Below are 19946 nucleotides of genomic sequence, written 5' to 3'. Positions count from 1 at the left end.
ACCTAGGATTGAACTCTTGTAGCAACTTTTTAGCAACTGTTAAAGCGTCCGCATGTTGGCAAGGATAGGCTTCTATCCAGCGGGAATATGTACACACCACCACTAGTACATATTGATAATGTAAAGATCTAGGCATTTCAATGAAATCAATTTGCGAATTTTGGAAGGGTCCTCGAGGACAGGGAGTCTTTCCAGCCCCATCAGTCGTCACCCTTTTCCCCACATTATATTGCTGACAAATTACACATTGTTTACAAAAATCTTGGACAATCTCACGTAATCTTGGGTACCACCAATATTTTCTTAAGTGGTCCACCATTACTTGGGTAGAGTTATGTGAAACGCCATGAGTGATCCTTAACATGTAAGGTAATAGATCAGGTTATAGGGCAAGGTTCCCATTTGGGCCTTCCCAGATTTTGCCTACTTGTTTTTTTTTTTTTTTTAAATTCACCGTTTATTGAGCAGCGTAAAATACAGAGACCATGAACAATATGCAAGTATAAAAGTAGATGGTAGCAGGTAACATACCAAACACAGATCCAAATGATTGTAAACAGACCATCAAATAGCATAGATGGCACAGATGATACTATTACATAAAGTCTCCTGTGTGTAAAAAGAAAAATGGATGCCACCAGGTCGATCCAGCCCGGCCACAAAAGGCAGAGAATCGTGGAAAAACCCAGCAGAGGTAAGGTGACAACACATTCTGCATACATCAAATAAACGGAGCCGAAAAAGGAAAATAAACATATATAACAGAACCAGAAAACAGCTCAGATTTTGCCTACTTGTTTGGCTCCCTTTTTTATCCAATCCTCAACAATTTTCTTGGTTATTTGATCATAGAATTTTTCTAGTGCCAATGAAATATCTATTAGGTTGTCTGTCTGTCTCAGAGGATATGATCCCATTTAGTACTCCAGAGGCGTTACCCTGTATTTCATGACAAAACAAAGTAAATGGCATATCATAGTTAGGGAGCACAAGAGCAGGGGCACCACACAAAGCCTCTTTTAACTGAACAAATTAGCTTTCTGTTTCATCCGACCATGGGACGGGTTCAGACACTTCCTTAAGGGTTAATTGAACAAGGGGTGCACTAATGTTGGAAAAATTAGGTATCCACTGTCTACAGTATCCCGCCATGCCCAGGAAGGCACGTACCTGCCTCTTGGTACGAGGTACAGGGAACTTAAGGATGGGATCCATTCGCTCAGGAAAAATCTTTCTCTCACCTGGTGATAAAATCTGTCCTAGGTATTTTACAGACTGACTGCACCACTGAACTTTTTCTCTATTTACTTTGTGACCTCTTGCAGCCAAAGCATGCATCAACTGTAGAGAGTGCTCTCTGAAGCTGGCTTCATCTGGGAAAGCAATCAGCAAATCATCAACAAACTGTATTAATGCAGATCCACATTTTAGAAATACATCCGACAAACTTTGAGGGCTTTAGAAAACAGTGCTGGGCTTTCAGTGTACCCCTGGGTAATACGAGTCCAGGTGTATTGTTGTCCACCATATGTGAAAGCAAACAGATACTGGCTCTGAGGGTCAAGCGGAACACTGAAAAATGCCGAATTTAAATCAATCACAGTAAACCAGCAAGAATTGGAAGGCATAGAAGACAATATAGTTGCTGGATTAGGCACCACAGGGAATATTGGGTCCACTATAGCATTGATAGCTCTTAAATCCTGCACAAACCTGTATTTGGGAGGATTAGTACCAGGCTTGACCACTGGTAGAATAGGCGTGTTACAGGAGCTGACAGTGGGAACAATGATACCCTGTTGTAATAGGTCCTCTAATACTGGCTTTATTCCTTCCACTGCATTTCGACTCAATGGATACTGTGATATGCGGGACAAATTAACTCCTCGTTTTAGTTTAACCTTTACTGGTGGCTCATTCCAAATAAGTCCCACAGATGCACCTGGGACTGCCCATAGTCCATCTGGCACCTCATCACAGTAGCCCAAAAATCTGGAGTTACCTGTACTCTTCACATAGGGAGAAATGTTTTGTCCTAAGGAAATATTTACTGTAATTTGGTCCCCACAAGCATGTGGGGACTGAAGACACAAACATTAACCTCAAAAATGCCCTAATTACATTAGTCGCCATTGAGCCATTAAAGAGGTTAATGCTAGATGATTGCTCTCATGGAGCAATTGTGCAGCAGCAGAGGGTCAGAGTTGGTCTCCACATTCATGCAGGGACAGAAGAAGCCTACCTGTCCCTGAAGCTACCTGTGGCCCATGTCCCTGTCAGGGTACCAGTGAATCAGGACAGAGGCAAAAAGGTACCGTTCAAAATGTTTATTAAAATAAAATAATAAGAATCCAAAGCGTAAGACAAGCGGGTGTTTGTGGATCAAGCCAAGGTCAGGAGCCAGAACGGGTAGTCACACAAGCCAAGGCCAGGAGTCCAGAAATCCACATAGTCCAAATAAAGCAGGAGTCAGCACCAGAACAGGAGTCAGGCAGGCCAGGTCATACACAAGAATCAAACACTGGAAGTACACACTCACGAGTCTGGAACCATGAATGGGCAACCAGCAACTGAACTAGCTGGTTAATATAGTCGCAACCTGCAGGAAGAGGAGGGGTTAACTTGCACACAAAGGTGGTAAGAGGAAGGGGGTGAGGCCTAACAAACAGAGAGCCATGAGGAGGAAATCCAGTACAGGAAGGCTGAAACCCTGACAGTCCCATAGAAGAGCAAAGATTCAGGGGGCTCTGTCTCACTGTTGCTGGTCTGCCGAGACAGCAGCATCACTGACTGCTATAATTGCGGCAACGTGGGAACATTTTTTACCCATGACGTTCCATGTAAGTCACTGGTTCACTAGGGACATTTATTCATCACAAAGGGTTTGTTTTTTAACTTTCTACTGGTAGGGACAAAAAATGTATGTACCGTATTTGCTCGATTATAAGATGACCCTGATTATAAGACAACCCCCAAAATTTCAATATTAAATTTCGGAAAAAAGAAAAACCCTGAATATAAGAAAAAAGTTTTACTAGTAAATATTAATCCACATGTAAACTATTTTCCATATTTAATAAAAACTATGAGTGAGAAAATGAATTTTTTGTTTTTATTCGCCAACCTGCCCCCAGATATGCCTTATATCCCCCATTATATGCCACTCTGCCCCCAGAATTGCCTTATACCCCCCTATATGCCACTCTGCCACAAGATATGCCTTATATGCCACTCTCCCTCCCGCTGCTGGCACTTCTGCCGGGGCTTCTATGGTGTAGCACCGGAAGGTCATATGCCCCAGAGGAAGTGCTCGCAGCAGCGGAGGTTGTCTACGTGCCTCGCACAGACCTCCACTGGCTGCCAGAGAGGAGGATCCAGGTCCCCTGCAGCGCTGCGAGACATCTGGATCTTAGTCTTGTAGTCAGACCTCCATTTGCAATCTGATTAGAAGATGACCTCGAGTATATGACGATGGTTACCTTGTCTTATAATTGAGCAAATATTGTATGTATGTATGTATATATACACACTCACTGGCCACGTTATTAGATACACTTGTTCAATTGCTTGATAACACAAATAGCTAATCAACCAATCACATGGCAGCAACTTAATGCATTTGAACTTGCTGAAGTTCAAACCAAACATCAGAATGGGGAACAAAAACCAATAGTTACGCCAGCCCACACCAGCCTCACAGAAGGATATCCATGAATGTATAAAATTAATTTATTGAATGTCCGTGGACAATAAAATCAAAAGGGACAACAGAACGAAAACATGAATAAAAAGGCTAAACCGCTTGACGTGTTTCGCACACACTGTGCTTAGTCATAAGGTGCCTAACAGAATGGTACACTGTGTTGAATATATAGGGGGCGTACAGATTAAAACAATTAGAAAACAGCTGTACAAATATGGGAAGAGACTCAGGGCTGGGGATACACCCCCCTCCTAGACCCAGCATGTCAAATCACCACAGGTATATTACCACATACCTAGAATGAGAGGACATCAATATAAAACAGAAAAAATATGTGTGTGTGTGTGTGTGTGTGTATATACACACACACACACACCGCATTTGCTCGATTATAAGACGACCCCCCAAAATCTGAATATTAATTTATGAAAAAAAGACGACACTATAGGAGAAAAGTTTTACTAGTAAATGTTAATTCATGTAAACTATGTGAACTTTTTTTTTTTTTTTTTTAATAAAAGCTATGATTGAGAAAAATATTTTGTTTTCATTTCCTTTTTTTTTTTTCAACCTGCCCCCAGGCTTGCCACTCTGCCTCCAGAATTGCCTTATACCCCTATATGCCACTCTGGAATTTAGGGGGTTAAAATGCATATTATGGGGCAGAGTGGCATATAGGGAGGTATAAGGCATTTCAGGAGGCAGAGTGGCATTAAGGGGGTTAAAAGGCATTTCTGGAGGCAGAGTGGCATTAAGGGGGTTAAAAGGCATTTCACAGAGCACTCTGCCTCCAGAAATACACAACTTCCGCTGCAGCCGGGAGGAGGTGCGGGTAGCAGTGGGGGTTGTCTGTGTCCATCGTGCAGACCTTCCCCGGCTGTCAGAGAACACGGGGAACTCTGATCACTGACAGCCGGGGAAGGTCTGCGCGATGGATGCAGACAACCCCCGCTGCTAACCGCACCTCCTCCCGGCTGCAGCGGAAGTTGTGTAGGCGAATAGCGTAGAGCTCTACACGCTGCTCGGACTAAGCACTGGGGACTCAGAAGTACCGGTAAGTGTGTGTGTGGGGGGGAGACGGGAGGATCCAGGTCCCCTGCATCACTGCGGGGGATCTGGATCTTAGTCTCATAGTCAGACCTAGTTGAGGTCTGATTATAAGATGACCCCGATTATAAGACGTGAGAAAAACACAAAAGTAGCACAAGAAGTGAAATTAATTTTGCCCCTTAACAGAGATTATAAAAAGGTGGAACAGATAATAAAAAGACACTGGTATTTATTAAAACAGGACAAAGTGATAGGAGGATCTATACCATCTCGCCCACGAATAATTTACACTAAAGCACCAAATTTAGGCATTATGGTGGCTCAATCTATTAAAAGGCCCCCACCGAACGAAATAAGCCAGTCGTGGCTCTCCACAAAGGTTTTTTTTTTCGATGTGGGTCTTGTTCAAATTGCCTGTCTATTCAGGGTAAGAAAAAAACGGTTATGGTTAAGTCTACAGTCAATGATTTTAAGTGGGAAATTGGAGAATTAATCACTTGTAATACTAAAGGAGTTATATATATATTACAATGTAGTTGCCATAAACAATATGTAGGGCGTACAAAGAGATCGTTGAAGACAAGAGTGGCAGAACATGTCTATAATATCAAAAAAGGAAATATAACACATACATTATCTGTTCATTTTGCCCACTTCCACAATAAAAATCCATCAGAACTGAGTTTTATAGGTTTACAAAAAAATCGAAGGAAACTGGCGAGGGGGCAGTTACCTTATTCAGATGTCGAGGGCAGAAACCAAAAAGATCTACAAAGTCCAAAGTCTGGAGCCACATGGCTTGAACTCAAGTATAGAACTTTTTGGTTTTATGTAGAAAGATGGGCTCCCTACCTGTGACCCACTCTGGAATAATTGGTAGAGTGGTCCCCGGGAGGGATCCTATCACCTACTGGTATTTTTTCATTATTCATTCATCTTCATTTTGCCTGCGGCCATACCACCCTGTAAGCGCCCGATCTCGTCTGAGCTTGCAAGCTAAGCAGGGTTGGGCCTGGTTAGTACCTGGATGGGAGACCGCCTGGGAATACATTTTTTTCTTTTTCTCTCTTAATCATTTCCACCTGTGTTCTATTATTGTCATGTGACTTTTATGGTCAGTATAAAAGAGAGGTCAGATACCTCTAAGTTTACAGCTACCGAGGAAGGGGACTGCTCTAACAGCTACTATACCCCAAAACGCGTTTGGCTTGTTTTTAAACACACTACTATATTGGACACTGTTCAGATACTGGCTGCTAAGCCGGCAGCAACTGTGAAAGTTTGGGAGGCACTATTTGGCTGTTTGCTGATTGACTGTGGAATCCATGCGAACACCCAGCGAATACCATCACTGAGTTGGTCTGTGTTTGCGATTTTGGCCGGAACGTCCTACATACAGTTAACAACTAACGGATATCATCTGACTATTGCGTCAGATGCCGGTGATTGCCAGTGTGCTCGCCTGTGTGAGGGGCTACCTTCCATCCAGAGCCATATCTCCCAGTTGGAGCGTTGTACTGGAAAAGATCTGCTACCGACAAAAATCCAGTCTAACATCAGATGGTGAGCGGTACAGTGTACCATCTTTTTATGATCCGTTAAGGCACCGGCCAGTGATTCTATAAAGACATAGTGCTTACTGCCTACCCCAAGGGATCCATGCTATATTGAATACTTGAGGACATCTTTCTACAGATATTTTACCATCAGCACGATGTTTTGAAGTATTCAGTGCTGAAACACTGTTGATACAAATTTATTGCAGGACAATTGTTATAAAGTTTTTTAAGTTGGATACAATTTTTTATAGGTTTTTCTTATATGGGACTTTATACTTATTAAGCCTGAACCGTGTACCAATATTGATCAGGAGTGTTATATTATTATATGTTTTATTATATATTTTTTGCTATTTCTTTTTTTTCTGTTTAATTAAGCAACTGAGTCTAGCCACAAGGGCCCTGTGGTTTTTTTAGACTGACAGTTGTGATTTTATTAAAAGTGGTTTTTATACTGTCACATATATTTGTAGATTTTTGTATTTCTCTAAACTGCCATTTCCAAATGTCATTGTGGTTTACTGAGGACTGATACAATTGTTTTAGTATTTTTCCATATGTTGATTCCACTTGAGGCATAGGTGGTGTTTCAATTAACCTCGTTATCTTGATCGTGAGCTGCACTGTGTTGTGTGTTTTTTTTCCAAGAGGTATAATGGTATTAATAAGACAGAAAATGGTCAGTTTTGCAAACAGAAGTTTATCAGTATAAAGGACCTTATTGTAAAAGGTTTTTATCCCAGTTTCTAGGCTTCCTTGGATGTCAGCAATTTAAACCTTGAGCAAATAATTGAGCATTTTCTTCTTGAAAATTGAAAGCATTATTATTTGGGTTTTATTTTCAGCCTTATTAAACACACACACTATATATATATATATATATATATATATATATATATATATATATACACACACACACACACACACACACACACACTAAATCAGTTTTTTTCTGGAAACTGCTTTAAATATGCTGAGGAAAATGTGTAATAAAAGGTTTGTGTTTAATACGTAGGCCTGTGTTTTCATGTTCATAACCATTTTCCTGATATTCTTGTACAGAATATCCAACCATATCAAAGCCACTAGTGTATACATTCTCTTTGTGTCAGTCTGTCAACTTTAACTAGCAGTCACAGACTCCTTGGGAACATCACCATTTTCTAATAATTTTCTTTTGTTCTCGTCAACGTTTTGCTTGAAAATAGTATCCTTATAAAATTTCAGCTCATTTATGCTCTCTTTAATATCATCCAGTGCCCTGTAAAAAACAAAAAAAGTGAGTGAAGGAAGGAAGGAGGGAAAGGGCAAGGGAGCTGTCACTTAACCAGTGTGGCTCCCCTCTGATGAGTGACACCCTGTGTGGACCACCCCTCGCCCCTCCTAAGTACACCACTGTGGAAAATTAGATTTAGGGATGAGTAAATACAAATTAACCCCTTCAATCCCAGGGGTTTTTGGTACCTCAAAGCCCAGAGCAATTTTGCCATTTTTGGGGTATGTCGGTTTTGCGATTATTCTCTGTTCCTGTGAATAGTGTACGCATGTAAACTATATATTGTTTTTTCAAGGAGAGATAGAGCTTTCGTTTGATACCATAGTTGGATGATTAGCTGAAAATTTAGAATGAGAAATTTAGTAAAAACTAGCGAAGATTAGAAAAATAAACTATTTTTTTTTTACATTTTCCCTCTGAATCCTCACAAAATTAGGTAAAGTGATGGAAAATCCCCTCCAAGTTTATCAATTCAGGTGTCCTGATTTCAGAAATACCTAATTTATATAGATTTTCCAGACTTTCCCAGCACCAGGGAGCATACAATTAGGTGTACAATTTTGTATAATTTTTATGCCTATGGCTTAACGGGTTTGGGGGTTGTGAACGGGGGCAGGAGGGTTATACTGGCTAGATGTTATGCTAGGGCAATGGGATGTAAGGTTTTTTTAAGAATTTTTTTATTATCTTTTTTTATATATTTTTTTTATTTTAATTTTTTTACATTTTTTTGTATTTTTTATATTTTTTTTTTTTACACAGTAATGGTAGGAGGTCCTCCTAGGGACCTCCTGAACATGACAGTGATGTCACAGTGACATCACAGCTCACATAATTTTTTTTGTATTATTTATATTATTATTTTAATGATTTATTTAATATTATTTTTTAAATTAATTAACTTTTTTTTTTTTCAGCTTTTCACTTACAGGACGGGAGGGGGAGTGAGAGAGATGGTTTCTCACTCCCCTCCCCGCGATCCCCCTGCACCGATCACACTGTGATCTCTATGCAGGTCCTCACAGACCTGCATAGAGATCGTAGCATCTCTGTGCCTCATCGGATGGCAGGATATCCCCGCAGGGGATATCCTGTCCTCCGATGACCTTCCGGGTTACGTCAGCAGTGACGCAACCCGGAAGGGAATGCCCGATCGCGCGTTTGCAACTGCGCAATCGGGCAGTTTACCGGTAACAGCTTACCGGCTTTCATGCCGGAAGCTGTTACAGGCGATCGGCAAAGCCGGCTTCTGCTGTCAGTGGGGAGTCCAGGCTGTCAAACGACAGCCTGGTCTCCCGTGCAGCGGCAGGGATGTGTCCCTGACGCTGCGCGAAGGGCTGGACGTACCGGGACGTCCATAGGGGTTTCTTTGTGGGCGTTTTTTGGACGTCCCGGTACGTCTATAGGGGAACGAAGGGGTTAAAAAATCAGTTTCATGATTTGTTTTGTTTACAGTACATTACTGTTAACAGTTGTTATTGCAGTTTCTGGTTTGATCTTTGTTGAAGTTTTTTTTCTTCTTGTTTTGGAGGAATGTTCAGGTACACTAGGCATGTGTAATTCATAAAAATAAAAAAAAAGAATAAAAAAATAAAAAAGGTGGAACCGATCAGTTTTGACATTTTCCATTGCTATATAGTTCACACTAAATGATTTGTGAAATATATAAATATGGCGCCAAATAAAAAGCCCTTGTGGATTCATTGTTAAAAGAACATTCAACTTCAATGCACTTGATACCTGTGTGATCCCTTTACATTTTCATGGTGTTCCTTTTGTAAATGTATGGGGGGGGGGGATTCTGTAGAGTCCCCTCATTTGTATTTGCCTCTTCCTCAACTTCGTTACATGCAGGAGATGTGTTAAATCTCGGCTAAACACATCTCCCTGGACATGATATACTAATCTCAAATCAGTTCTAGTGCTGGCTTGCCGAACATCTGCAACAAGACTCTACACAAACGCTAGGCAACTGGACACTTTCAGGCATTACCAACCATAGAGTAACAGATAGCATACCTATGGGATCCTGTTTTCTTTGGTGCCAGCACATATTCTTCAGAATACCAACGCCTAAAATAAAAAGGTATTTCATGAGACAAATAATAAACAAAAAAGTTCTATATGATCTACAGCTGGCCTTAAAAGACAAAGGTCCCCAAAGAGATAATTTAAAACCTGTGACAAAACCACCGAAATTTTGTAAGTTGCGTCCATTGGTTTGCCTGCTTTAGATAATTCATCTCTCACACATTTGTTGGTACAGTTACCAGTAATTACAAGATGTTAGATTTTCTGGTGACAGGCAGGCTTAACCCCTTCAAGACCAGGACGTACTTCCAGGTCAAAGGTCACCGGCAGACCGGGACGTACCAGGGTGTCCCCAGCGATCCATAGCAACCACTCCCCCTCAATTCCGTGCACGTGATTGCTTTACAGCCCAATAAGGTGCAGCATACCAACCCGTTCACGATCAGAGATGTAACTGGTACTTCGTACCAAAGTGTCCTCGCAGGACCAGTGACATACCCAGTGCGTCATGGTTAACAAATGCTCCCTCGTCGCCGCAATTGTTTTGATTCTGGAGGAGGTGCCGATTCTGTCTTCCTGGTAGTCTGAGCAGTCCAGCAAAAGCAACACAAGAGCACCCCACAGCCATACATATTCAACCCTGCAACTGCTAGCTTACCAGCGAATGTGGGGACATTAGAGTAGGGTCCAGGCCCAACACTGCCCCACTGCCGTGTTAATCCATCAATGCCGCAATTGGAGCATTTTAGAGGTTAACACATGTCTTTCGCTAAATATGGCTGGTGCTGTCTGCCTAGAGGTCTGTTAAAAAAGAAAAAATGGTTCAGCACTCAACTCCCAGACTAGAGCTTGACAAAGGCCCTGTTTGGCTGAAACATTGCTTTTTTGTTTTGCTTTCTCTGAATAAAGTAACCTAAGGATTGGAAGCTGTTTGGAGTGCTGGGATTCTTTTCTGTGTTTGTTTGCCTAGAGGTCTGGGCAGACCAGCAACAGTGAGGAAGAGCCCCAATGAGCCTTTGACCGCTCCACAGAAGTTTTCATGCAAGGTAACCCACAGGCAACATCAGGAAAGGATAGTGACCATGTAAAAAAACAAACTTTTTTTTAAAATTTGTGTGTTTTTCCCCTACATCGAGGCATTTCAGCAACACCTACTAAAGTTAGCTAACTTCTTTTAAATATGGCATTGGTGGCCTGTTTAATATGGCACATGTTGAAGCTCCTTGGAGGAATCAGATAGGCCCCTGCTGCAGATTTCGGTGTTGCTAAATGCCTTGATTGTTTGGGAGACTATCACAGATTGCTTTCTACACCCATTTAAAGTTATGACGTGCCAGGCATGTCAATTGTCGCAAACAGGATGTTCTTCTGTGACATGCCTGTCACGTCATCTGTTGCCAAGGGGTTAATTTAGTTTTAAGTTATGCAGCTCTAATTTCCCCTCAGAAATGAACTATAATACACTGCTATTGTCCAGGAGCATGATATAAAGCTCTGTGGGATATGTCCCCGGTAGCGGTGCATATTTTTTGGCTATAGGCTTGCCTTATTCTTTTGCTTTAAGATTCAAGCTAGTAGTCTACCTCACTTATTGATATGTTCACTTAAAAAATTTTTTTGTGTAGAGGTAGGGGTGTTGGATCCGTGTGTTAAGAAGGTCGGCCAAGCATCGATGGGGAGTAAGCAGTTTGCTGTAAATATCTGTCATTGTCTGTGAAAGGATTCTAGATGTGTGATTTGGTAGTTTATGCTGTGTATGCCATTTTTCTGTTGGGTTCCCCATTTAATGAAGAATCCCCCAATGGCACTTGCCTCCCATACTGTCAAACTGGATAAGTCTTATATAGTATTTTCATTAAAGTATTTATGGAGTTCTTTCTCAGTCTGCTCTGTCATACTTGTATCAAGTATGAATCGTTAGGTCTCCATGTCCATTCCTGAGCCCTATATAATGGGGAGATGATAGACATTATTACTGGGGAATGGTATATGTTTGTAGAAGGTCCAAGTCAGATTGGGGCAAGAAGAGGTAGTCAAGGCAAGAGTAGCTACTGTATGCTGGGGTGTAGGAGGTGAAATCTTTATTGGTCAGGTGCATCAGCAGTCTCAATTCTGCTAGTGTATTTCATCCAGCCTTTATTTGATTAGAGGGTACATGTGATGTCCCTGAGGAAGTGTCAGAGTGTGTGACAAGATCAGTTTTCCTTTATAGATATCTGTGAAGGACTTAATTAACGAGCTTGCACTGAGATGCAGCCCTCTGTTGGGGATATAAACACTTCCAAAGGCATACAGGGCCTCGGCTATCATTTCCTATACAACGGTACAGTATCTCAAAAAGGTGAGTACACCCCTCACATTTTTGTAAGTATATTATATATTTTCATGTGACAACAAAGAAGAAATGACACTCTGCTACAATGTAAAGTAGAAAGTGTACAGCCTGCATAACTAAGTGTAAATTTGCTGCCCCCTCAAAATAACAACACACAGCCATTAACGTGTATTAAATACATACGAAGCTTCAAGGGGTGTAGTTTCTTGAAAGCAGGGAAGTTTAATTATGGTACATAAAGTATACATTTGCAGAAACTACACCCTTGGCACATCATATATATTTAATATAGCAATCACACTCCTAGCACCAATCACACTCCTATCATGCCCAGGGCATGAAAGGATTGTGACTGCTGTTAGTAATCATATGTATTTAATAGGGCTGCAACTAACGATTATTTTAATAATCGATTAGTTGGCCGATTATTTTTTCGATTAATCGATTAATCGGATAAAAAAAAATGAATGTAAATTTTTCATTTACTTAAAATAATTTACTAAACAAATGATGTTAAATACAAACAGCAGAATAAAAAAACTTTGATAATAAATTTCTTGTCTCTATTTCCCAACCAGCCCCCCAATATATGCACATTTGAGCCCAGGCTTGCTACGCTGCCTCCCAGACATGCCATGCTGCCCCCCCCACATATGCCATGCTGCCCCCCCACATATGCCACGCTGCCTACCACAGCACTCCACGCTGCCTCCCACATATACCACACCACGCTGCCTCCCACATCTGCCACTCCACGCTGCCTCCCACATATGCCACGCCATGCTGCCTCCCACATATACCACACCACGCTGCCTCCCACATCTGCCACTCCACGCTGCCTCCCACATCTGCCACTGTGCCTGATACGCCTTATATCCCCTGATACCCCACTCCATCCTCCCCAGACATGCCACCCTGCCTCCCAGACATGCCACTTCTCTACCCCCAGATATGCCACTCTACCCCCAGATATGCCTTATACACCCTGATACACCACTCCGTCCTCCCCAGACATGCCACACTGCCCTCCCCACATATGCCTTATATACTGTATATGCCTTATACCCCCAGATATGTCACTTCACTGCCCCCAGGATTTAGATTCCCCTAAATTAACCCTAAACTCCCCATTAACCATAACTGCCCCTAAATTAACCCTTAACACCCCCTTAACCACAGCATCCCCTAAATTAACCCTAAAGACCCCATCAACCACAGCATCCCCTAAATTAACCCTAAACACACCATTAACCACAACTGCCTCAAATTAACCCCAAACACCCCATTAACCACAGCTGCTCCTAAATTAACCCTAAACACCCTATTAACATAACTGCCCCTAAATTAACCCTAAACACCCCACTAACCATAACTGCCCCTAAATTAACCCCCACCTCCCCTAACTTTCAGTAGCCCAAATATATATATATATATATATATATATATATATATTTATTACATACATATATACACATATATATATACATATATACACACATACACATTATATATATATATATATATATACACACACACACATACACATTATATATATATATATATATATATATATATATATATATATATATATATATATACATACATATACTTACAGTTAGATGAGTGTCACAGCCATGTGGTTCTGGCCTGGAGAAGGAAGGGGCGGGGCCAGTTGTCACAGTGATGACAGGGAGGGGGAGTAAGTAGGAGCTGCTGCTGTGAGACGGTGAGTCAGACTAAACGGATTATATAATGAGGGGGATTTTTCAGTGCGTTTGCTCTGAAAAAACCCTCATTTTATAATCGATAATAATCGATTCAACTAATCGATAATGAAATTCGTTGCCAACGAATTTCATTATCGATTATTATCGATTTTATCGATTAGTTGTTGCAGCCCTAGTATTTAATACAGGGCTCGACAAATCCCAGGCGCCAGGTCGCCATGGCGACAAAAGTGAGTACACACCTAAGTTTAAATGTCCAAATCGGGCCCAAAGGGTCAATATTTTGTGTGGCTACCATTATTTTCTAGCTTCATCCTCCAGCAACTTTATTAACTGACAATTGTACAAGGTACTTGTAAAAGAAGAATAAAGAAAAAAAATGATTTGGGGGTCTCTAAAGGCAGATAAATAAAGATCAAAATTGCCTAGAGACCCCCAAATTAAATTATCTAAAAATAAACCAGTGTAACTGAAGAAAAAAAAAGTAAGTATTCTAGCTAAATGATCACTGTGGTAGCCAATGTTACCACAGTGATCATATAGCTATGAAAAGTCACATTCCCTTTTTTAAAAATGGCCGATACTAAATTTTAATCCCATGATCCCTTTGATCATGGGGTTAAATTTAGCCGATGGTAGAGGGAGGCAATTTTTGAAATCCTGATGAACTGTAAATGAACTGCAATTATTATTAAAATCAGTAATTTAGCCTGTAGGTGAGTAACCATCTCATCACTGGAGCTCCTTGCATTTTTACTGCAAAACTTATTTTTGCTGTAAAAGTGATTTTTATTTTCTCCCTTTACTATAATTTCTAAATATTCTTATATTTTGTAAAGAAATTATGGCCAAGCGTCACATGAGTGCCCAGGAAGCAGCTGAGTTCCTTATGAACTCAAACTCTGATTCCTTCTCAGATGGCGCACTAAATAGCGACAGTGACTATATCCCTGGATTGTCATCAGTTAGTGACAGTTCCAGTGACATGGAGGAACTGCCTCAGCCACACTGTGGCCGCAGAAAGTTTCAAACTGTCAGTTCCTGCGGCAGAAGGAAGGGTATAGGGGGTGTCGTAACAGATGTAGTGGCCAGCACATCTTCAGGGGTGCCCCACCAATTTGTGGGAGCCAGTGGGGACAGTTTTGGAACTGCATCTGTGACAACATTCCCACATGCAGGCAGGCAAGTTTAAACTGGACCTCCCGAATTATGGTTCAGCCAGTATTGCCTCAGTTTACTGGAAATCCTGGACTCTTGGTGGGCACTGCAAGTTACGAACCCATCAACTACTTTCAGTTGAAAGTTGACGGCGGTGGAGAAGCCCTGGGAGCTTGGACTCCAGGCATTAAAAAAAACAACATTTTTTTCCTTTTACAAGGGTTGGAGTTACCCTTTAATGAGCTTCCTCTACCCACAGGTCTAAATTATGTATGGATGGATATGAAAGGTGTGTGATTGGTCAGTGGTAGGGATTGTAAGGGGAAAGAATGATTTTTGCTTCTGTGAGTGAATGGACATATGAAAGGTGTGTGACTGATCAGTGGTAGGGATTGTAAGAGGAAAGAATGGTGTGTGCTTCTGTGAGTGAATGTATGGAAAATATGGTGTGTGCTTCTGCGAGTGAATGAAGATATGAAAGGTGTGTGAATGGTCAGTAATTAGGGTTGAAGCCTTGACATGTCATTACTGCTCACACGGTGGGAAGTTAAATTATGGCACAGAAAGTACACATTTGCAAAAACTACACCCCTTGGCGCATCATGAGGGGCTGCATGTGTAGTACAAACTTGGAGTGTGCAAGACACAAATGAACATGTCGGTATGGTTAGAAAAAACATTTTCTAGCTTTTGTCCTAGAACTTTTGTCCTAGAAATACATGTAGCCTCTCATTTGAAGCTTCAAGGGGTGTAGTTTCTTGAAAGCTGGGAAGTTAAATTATGGTACATAAAGTATACATTTGCAGAAACTACACCCCTTGGCACATCATATATATTTAATATAGCAATCACACTCCTAGCAGCAATCACACTCCTATCATGCCCAGGGCATGAAAGGATTGTGACTGCTGTTAGTAATCATATGTATTTAATACAGGGCTCGACAAATCCCAGGCGCCAGGTCGCCATGGCGACAGAGAATTTTGTCCTGGCGCCTGGGTTATTGTCAGCCTGTTACATGCACAAAAAATTGCCCCCGCGTCACTACGCGGGGACGCTGCTGCTGCTGTCTGCCCAGGAGTCTGAGCAGACCAGCACAGCCACTCCGAGCCCGCCCCCGAGCCTGTGATCACTCCCACGGAGTGATCCTGTAGGCTGAAAACGCGGTTGCGGGAAAACCAGCAATCGGTCTTCAGCTGCCACAGGCAGCTTCAGGGAAGGGGGTTGAGTGTTGATTGGGTCCCCACACAAGTGTGCGGACCTGACCCAACACCCCCCAGCTGCCTGATCGCTCCATGAGAGCAACAGTGCAGCGTTAACCCCTTCAGTGCAGCATTAACCCCCTCAATGCAGCGATCGCGGCATTTAAAGGTTAATTCCCGTTTTGTAAGGGGCTTTGCTGCTGGTGGTCTGCCTGGAAGCCCAGGCAGGCCAGCAACAGCAAAAACAAGCCCCCACAAGCCCTTTGATGATTCCTGTAGGCATGGAAGCCTACAGCAGTCATCAGAGACTCCCCCTGCAATGGCTGGTCTATAGACCAGCAATTGCGTCCCAGCTGCCAGAGGCAGCTTCAGGGACAGGGGGAGAGGGTTCTTCGGTCTCCACATGAGTGTGGAGACCAGCCCCAACCCTCCCCTGCCGTCCGATCGCTCCATGAGAGCGAGACAGTGCAGCGTTGACCCCTTCAATGCCACAATTGTGATCACTCCTGACCAACTGTTAGTTTTAAAAAAAATCCTGGCTCCTAACTTTTTTTGCTGGCGCCTAGATTCACAACAAATTTGTCAAGCCCTGATTTAATATAGCAATGACACTCATATCATGCACAAGCAGCCACAGTAGCTACAGCTAGAAGAAATTACACTTCTATCATGCCCAGGTTCCAGGATGAGTGTGATTGATGTTAGCAGTTGCTGTTAACAATCACACTCCTATCATGCACAGACAGCCAGGACATATTGGAGTGTTGTATTCATGAACATGAACCTTTATTGGAAAGCTCTAGATTCTGGGAGAGGATCACACTCCTATCAAGCCCAGGTTCCAGCATGTACTGGCTGCTGTACTAGCAGCTAACAATCACACTCATATTATGCCCAGGCAGCCAGTGGACCCTGGGCATTATAGGAGTGTCATCCACATTTCATATACATGGTGTCATTCAATCACACCGACTACTATCATGCCCAGGCAGCCATCTCACATGCTGGAATCAATCATAAACCGACTGCCTAGGCATTATAGGAAGTCAATTGCAGTTATTAATCATATATATTTGTGTGTATATATGTATATATATATAAAACTGCTGTTTGGGTTTATTATTTATATTTTTGTCCAATTTTAGTGTTTTACTTATATTTAATAAGTGTGATTTTTTTTCCCTTTTCTAAAGGGGGTTGCGGTCCAGAATTTTCATTCTCATTTTCATAGACCCTGTTGCCAATATATATATAAATATTAGACCTTGTTGCCAATATATATATAAAAATATTAGATCCTGCCAACAATATATTTTAAATGGAAAAATTGGACCCTAGACAAGCATTCCCTTGGCCTCCCTAACATACAATCACTCCCAGCAAAAAAAAAAAATTGTCATACTGACTGCTGATTAAGGGAAGACTGAATCCGTGCAGTCTTCCCTCCTTCTGACCCTAGCGTGACTTTGAGAGGTCCTCTCCCCCGTAATCATCCCCTCATTCATTAAGCCACCCCTCTCTTTTACTTACTCCCTGTAGTTCAGGTATAGATCAAATAAACACATGTAAACAGCACATGCATATACAGATCAACTCAATAAGACATAAAAACCCATATTTATAGATATACATAAAAACCTTATATTTATAGGTATGCATAAATGTATGGAAACATGGTATAGTAGGTATATTTATATATCAACAGCATAAAAACAGGAATTTTACTCACTGTAAATTCTTTTTTCTTTAATATAGTGGCAGTACACATGGGTGTTGCTCTTCCTTAGGGACAAGGATCTGAAATACAAAGTTAAAACCCTCCCCTTCCTTAACTCCTCCTCTTCCTTACCCATAAGACCACACCGGACCAAACACAGCCAGTAAGTACCAAGAATACTAACATGCTTGAAAAATATCTTTAATGGTAGACAACATGAGGGAGGGAAACATGTACTGCCACTATATTAAGGAAAAAAGAATTTACGGTGAGTAAAATTCCTGTTTTTCCTGGCATATAGTGGCAGTACACATGGGATATAGCAAGATAACCAAATGGGCGGGGAATACTTAAGAGGTAACTGACTGTTGCATCCTGCGCCAGAAAAAATGCCACAGAGGAGAAGATGTCTAGTAAGTAATGCTGGACAAATGTATCGAAGGAACACATGGGTAGCTGCCTTACACATATATCTTCAGGAGATGAGGTCGACTTCCCAAACCTAGACCCTGACATAGCTCTTGTGGAGCGAGTCAAAATATGGGACAAGATGACTTGCCTGCTGCTTGAGTGAGCTAGTCAAATGGTCACTGTAAGCTACCTCAAGATGGCTAGCATGATCTGAACATCTACCAAAAAAGGACAAACAATTGATCCGTATAGCGGAAAGCAGTGGTGCGATCTGTAGAAATGTCTAGAGCTCTTTGGACATCCCAATGTGCCACTGTCTTCTGCGGAAATACCTGATCCTGATGGAAAAATGGTGACCATAGCAGCTGAAGACAGAGCAGTAGTTACTCAGTTGTCCTGCTGAAGTAAGAGTCACCAACAACGTCATCTTCAGTGACAAAAACTTCTTCCAGCGGTTCGAAGGGTACAGAATAGAGAGCTAGAAAAACAAGGTCAAAAACCCAGGAAGGAAAAAAATGACACTGTCTGGAGGTTGCCGAATAGTTGCCGCTTAAAGAAATGCCTGATCAGAACATACAAGGCTAAATCCGAAAGGAGAAAAAATACTAAGGCGGATACTAGCCCTTTTGAGGTCGACACATAAAGACCTGCTAAGAATCTGTCTTGCAAAAAACCACGAGGACGGCCCTGCATAACCAGGAGAGGAATTCCTCCAACTCTGAAACCTCCGAATAAGGAGGACCTCAGCATTGTCATGGGAAAGTCCATTACCTCTAAGGATAACCCTCGCCAAAGCTAGGCCATCAAAATGACCATCTGAAGGAATTTTGTTCTCCACCAGCTGGGACGAAAATGGCAGCTCCTTAACTCGAGGCCATATTGTTTAGCTCTAAGAACTAAGTCTGTATTGGCCAATATGGGATAGATGTTAAGACCCTAGCCTAGTCCGTTCGGATCTTGAGGAGGACACGTGGGATCATAGCCAACGGAGGAAAAATGTAAGCCACCCTGAATCTCCACATCACTGGCATAATGTGCAACACCAGAAGGTTGACCCATGAATACAGAGAGGCTAAAACCCAGAAGATTGCTGTTGTCTCTGGTTGCCGCAATGTTGAAGCCTGGAAGACCAAACTAGAACCAGGATGGAGAAGATTCTTTTGTCTAGGGAATAAATCTGATCTGCTAATGTAGTCTGCAATACAATTGTCCCTTCCCCTGAAACGCGTGGCTGACAAATCTTGTGGTGTGGAGCCCATGCCATGACTTCTTCCGAGAAGGCCTGAAGTTTTGGAATCCGGGTGCCGCCCTGTCTGTTGATATATGATATTGTGGTAACGTAGTCTACTCGAACTACTCGAGGGCCAAAATAATAAATTAAAAACCGCTTAAAGAGCTCGATGATTTGAGGACTGGGTAAGATTGTTAGTGACCGCTTGCCCTGCCTGAAGAGGTAACCAAAATGAGCTCCCCAGCCTGTTTAAGGCATCTGTGGTCAGAGTGATCCACTGATATTGATGAAAGCAAAGACCCTTGCTGAGAAGATCTGTCCTCTTCCACCAGTTTAATTGGGCTTGGACACTGAAGTCGATGTCCAGATTTTCTTATTTCTGGGACAAATGCCCAAGGATGTCCCCTTGAAGTGGCTTATATGTGCTGTGGCAAGGTAACAGAGTCTGTCTAAATCAGTGGCAAGTTGGGCGCTCTCTATTCCTAGCATGGGGGGTTAATTGCTGGAAGTCAGCCGGTGGATCCAATTAACCTGCACTGAGATATT

At 42.0% G+C, this 19946-nt stretch overlaps 1 protein-coding gene across 1 annotated transcript in view; it reads right to left on the bottom strand.

Moving 5' to 3' along the window:
* Window positions 1-7253: 7253 nt before the first annotated feature.
* REXO2 (RNA exonuclease 2) overlaps window positions 7254-19946 on the bottom strand; it is a 75376-nt gene continuing 62683 nt past the window's right edge. Inside the window, exons 6-7 of the mRNA XM_053451799.1 lie at window positions 9608-9661; window positions 7254-7573 (exon numbers count right to left, since the gene is read on the bottom strand). Of these exons, the coding sequence (XP_053307774.1) occupies window positions 7435-7573; window positions 9608-9661 (193 nt within the window). The 3' untranslated portion in view covers window positions 7254-7434. The remainder of the gene's footprint in view (window positions 7574-9607; window positions 9662-19946) is intronic.

The sequence above is a fragment of the Spea bombifrons genome, chromosome 12 (assembly GCF_027358695.1).
Source record: "Spea bombifrons isolate aSpeBom1 chromosome 12, aSpeBom1.2.pri, whole genome shotgun sequence".
Classification (NCBI taxonomy): Eukaryota; Metazoa; Chordata; class Amphibia; order Anura; family Pelobatidae; genus Spea; species Spea bombifrons.
Note: the sequence above shows the minus strand (reverse complement) of the source record. Positions and strands in the feature narration are given on the sequence as shown.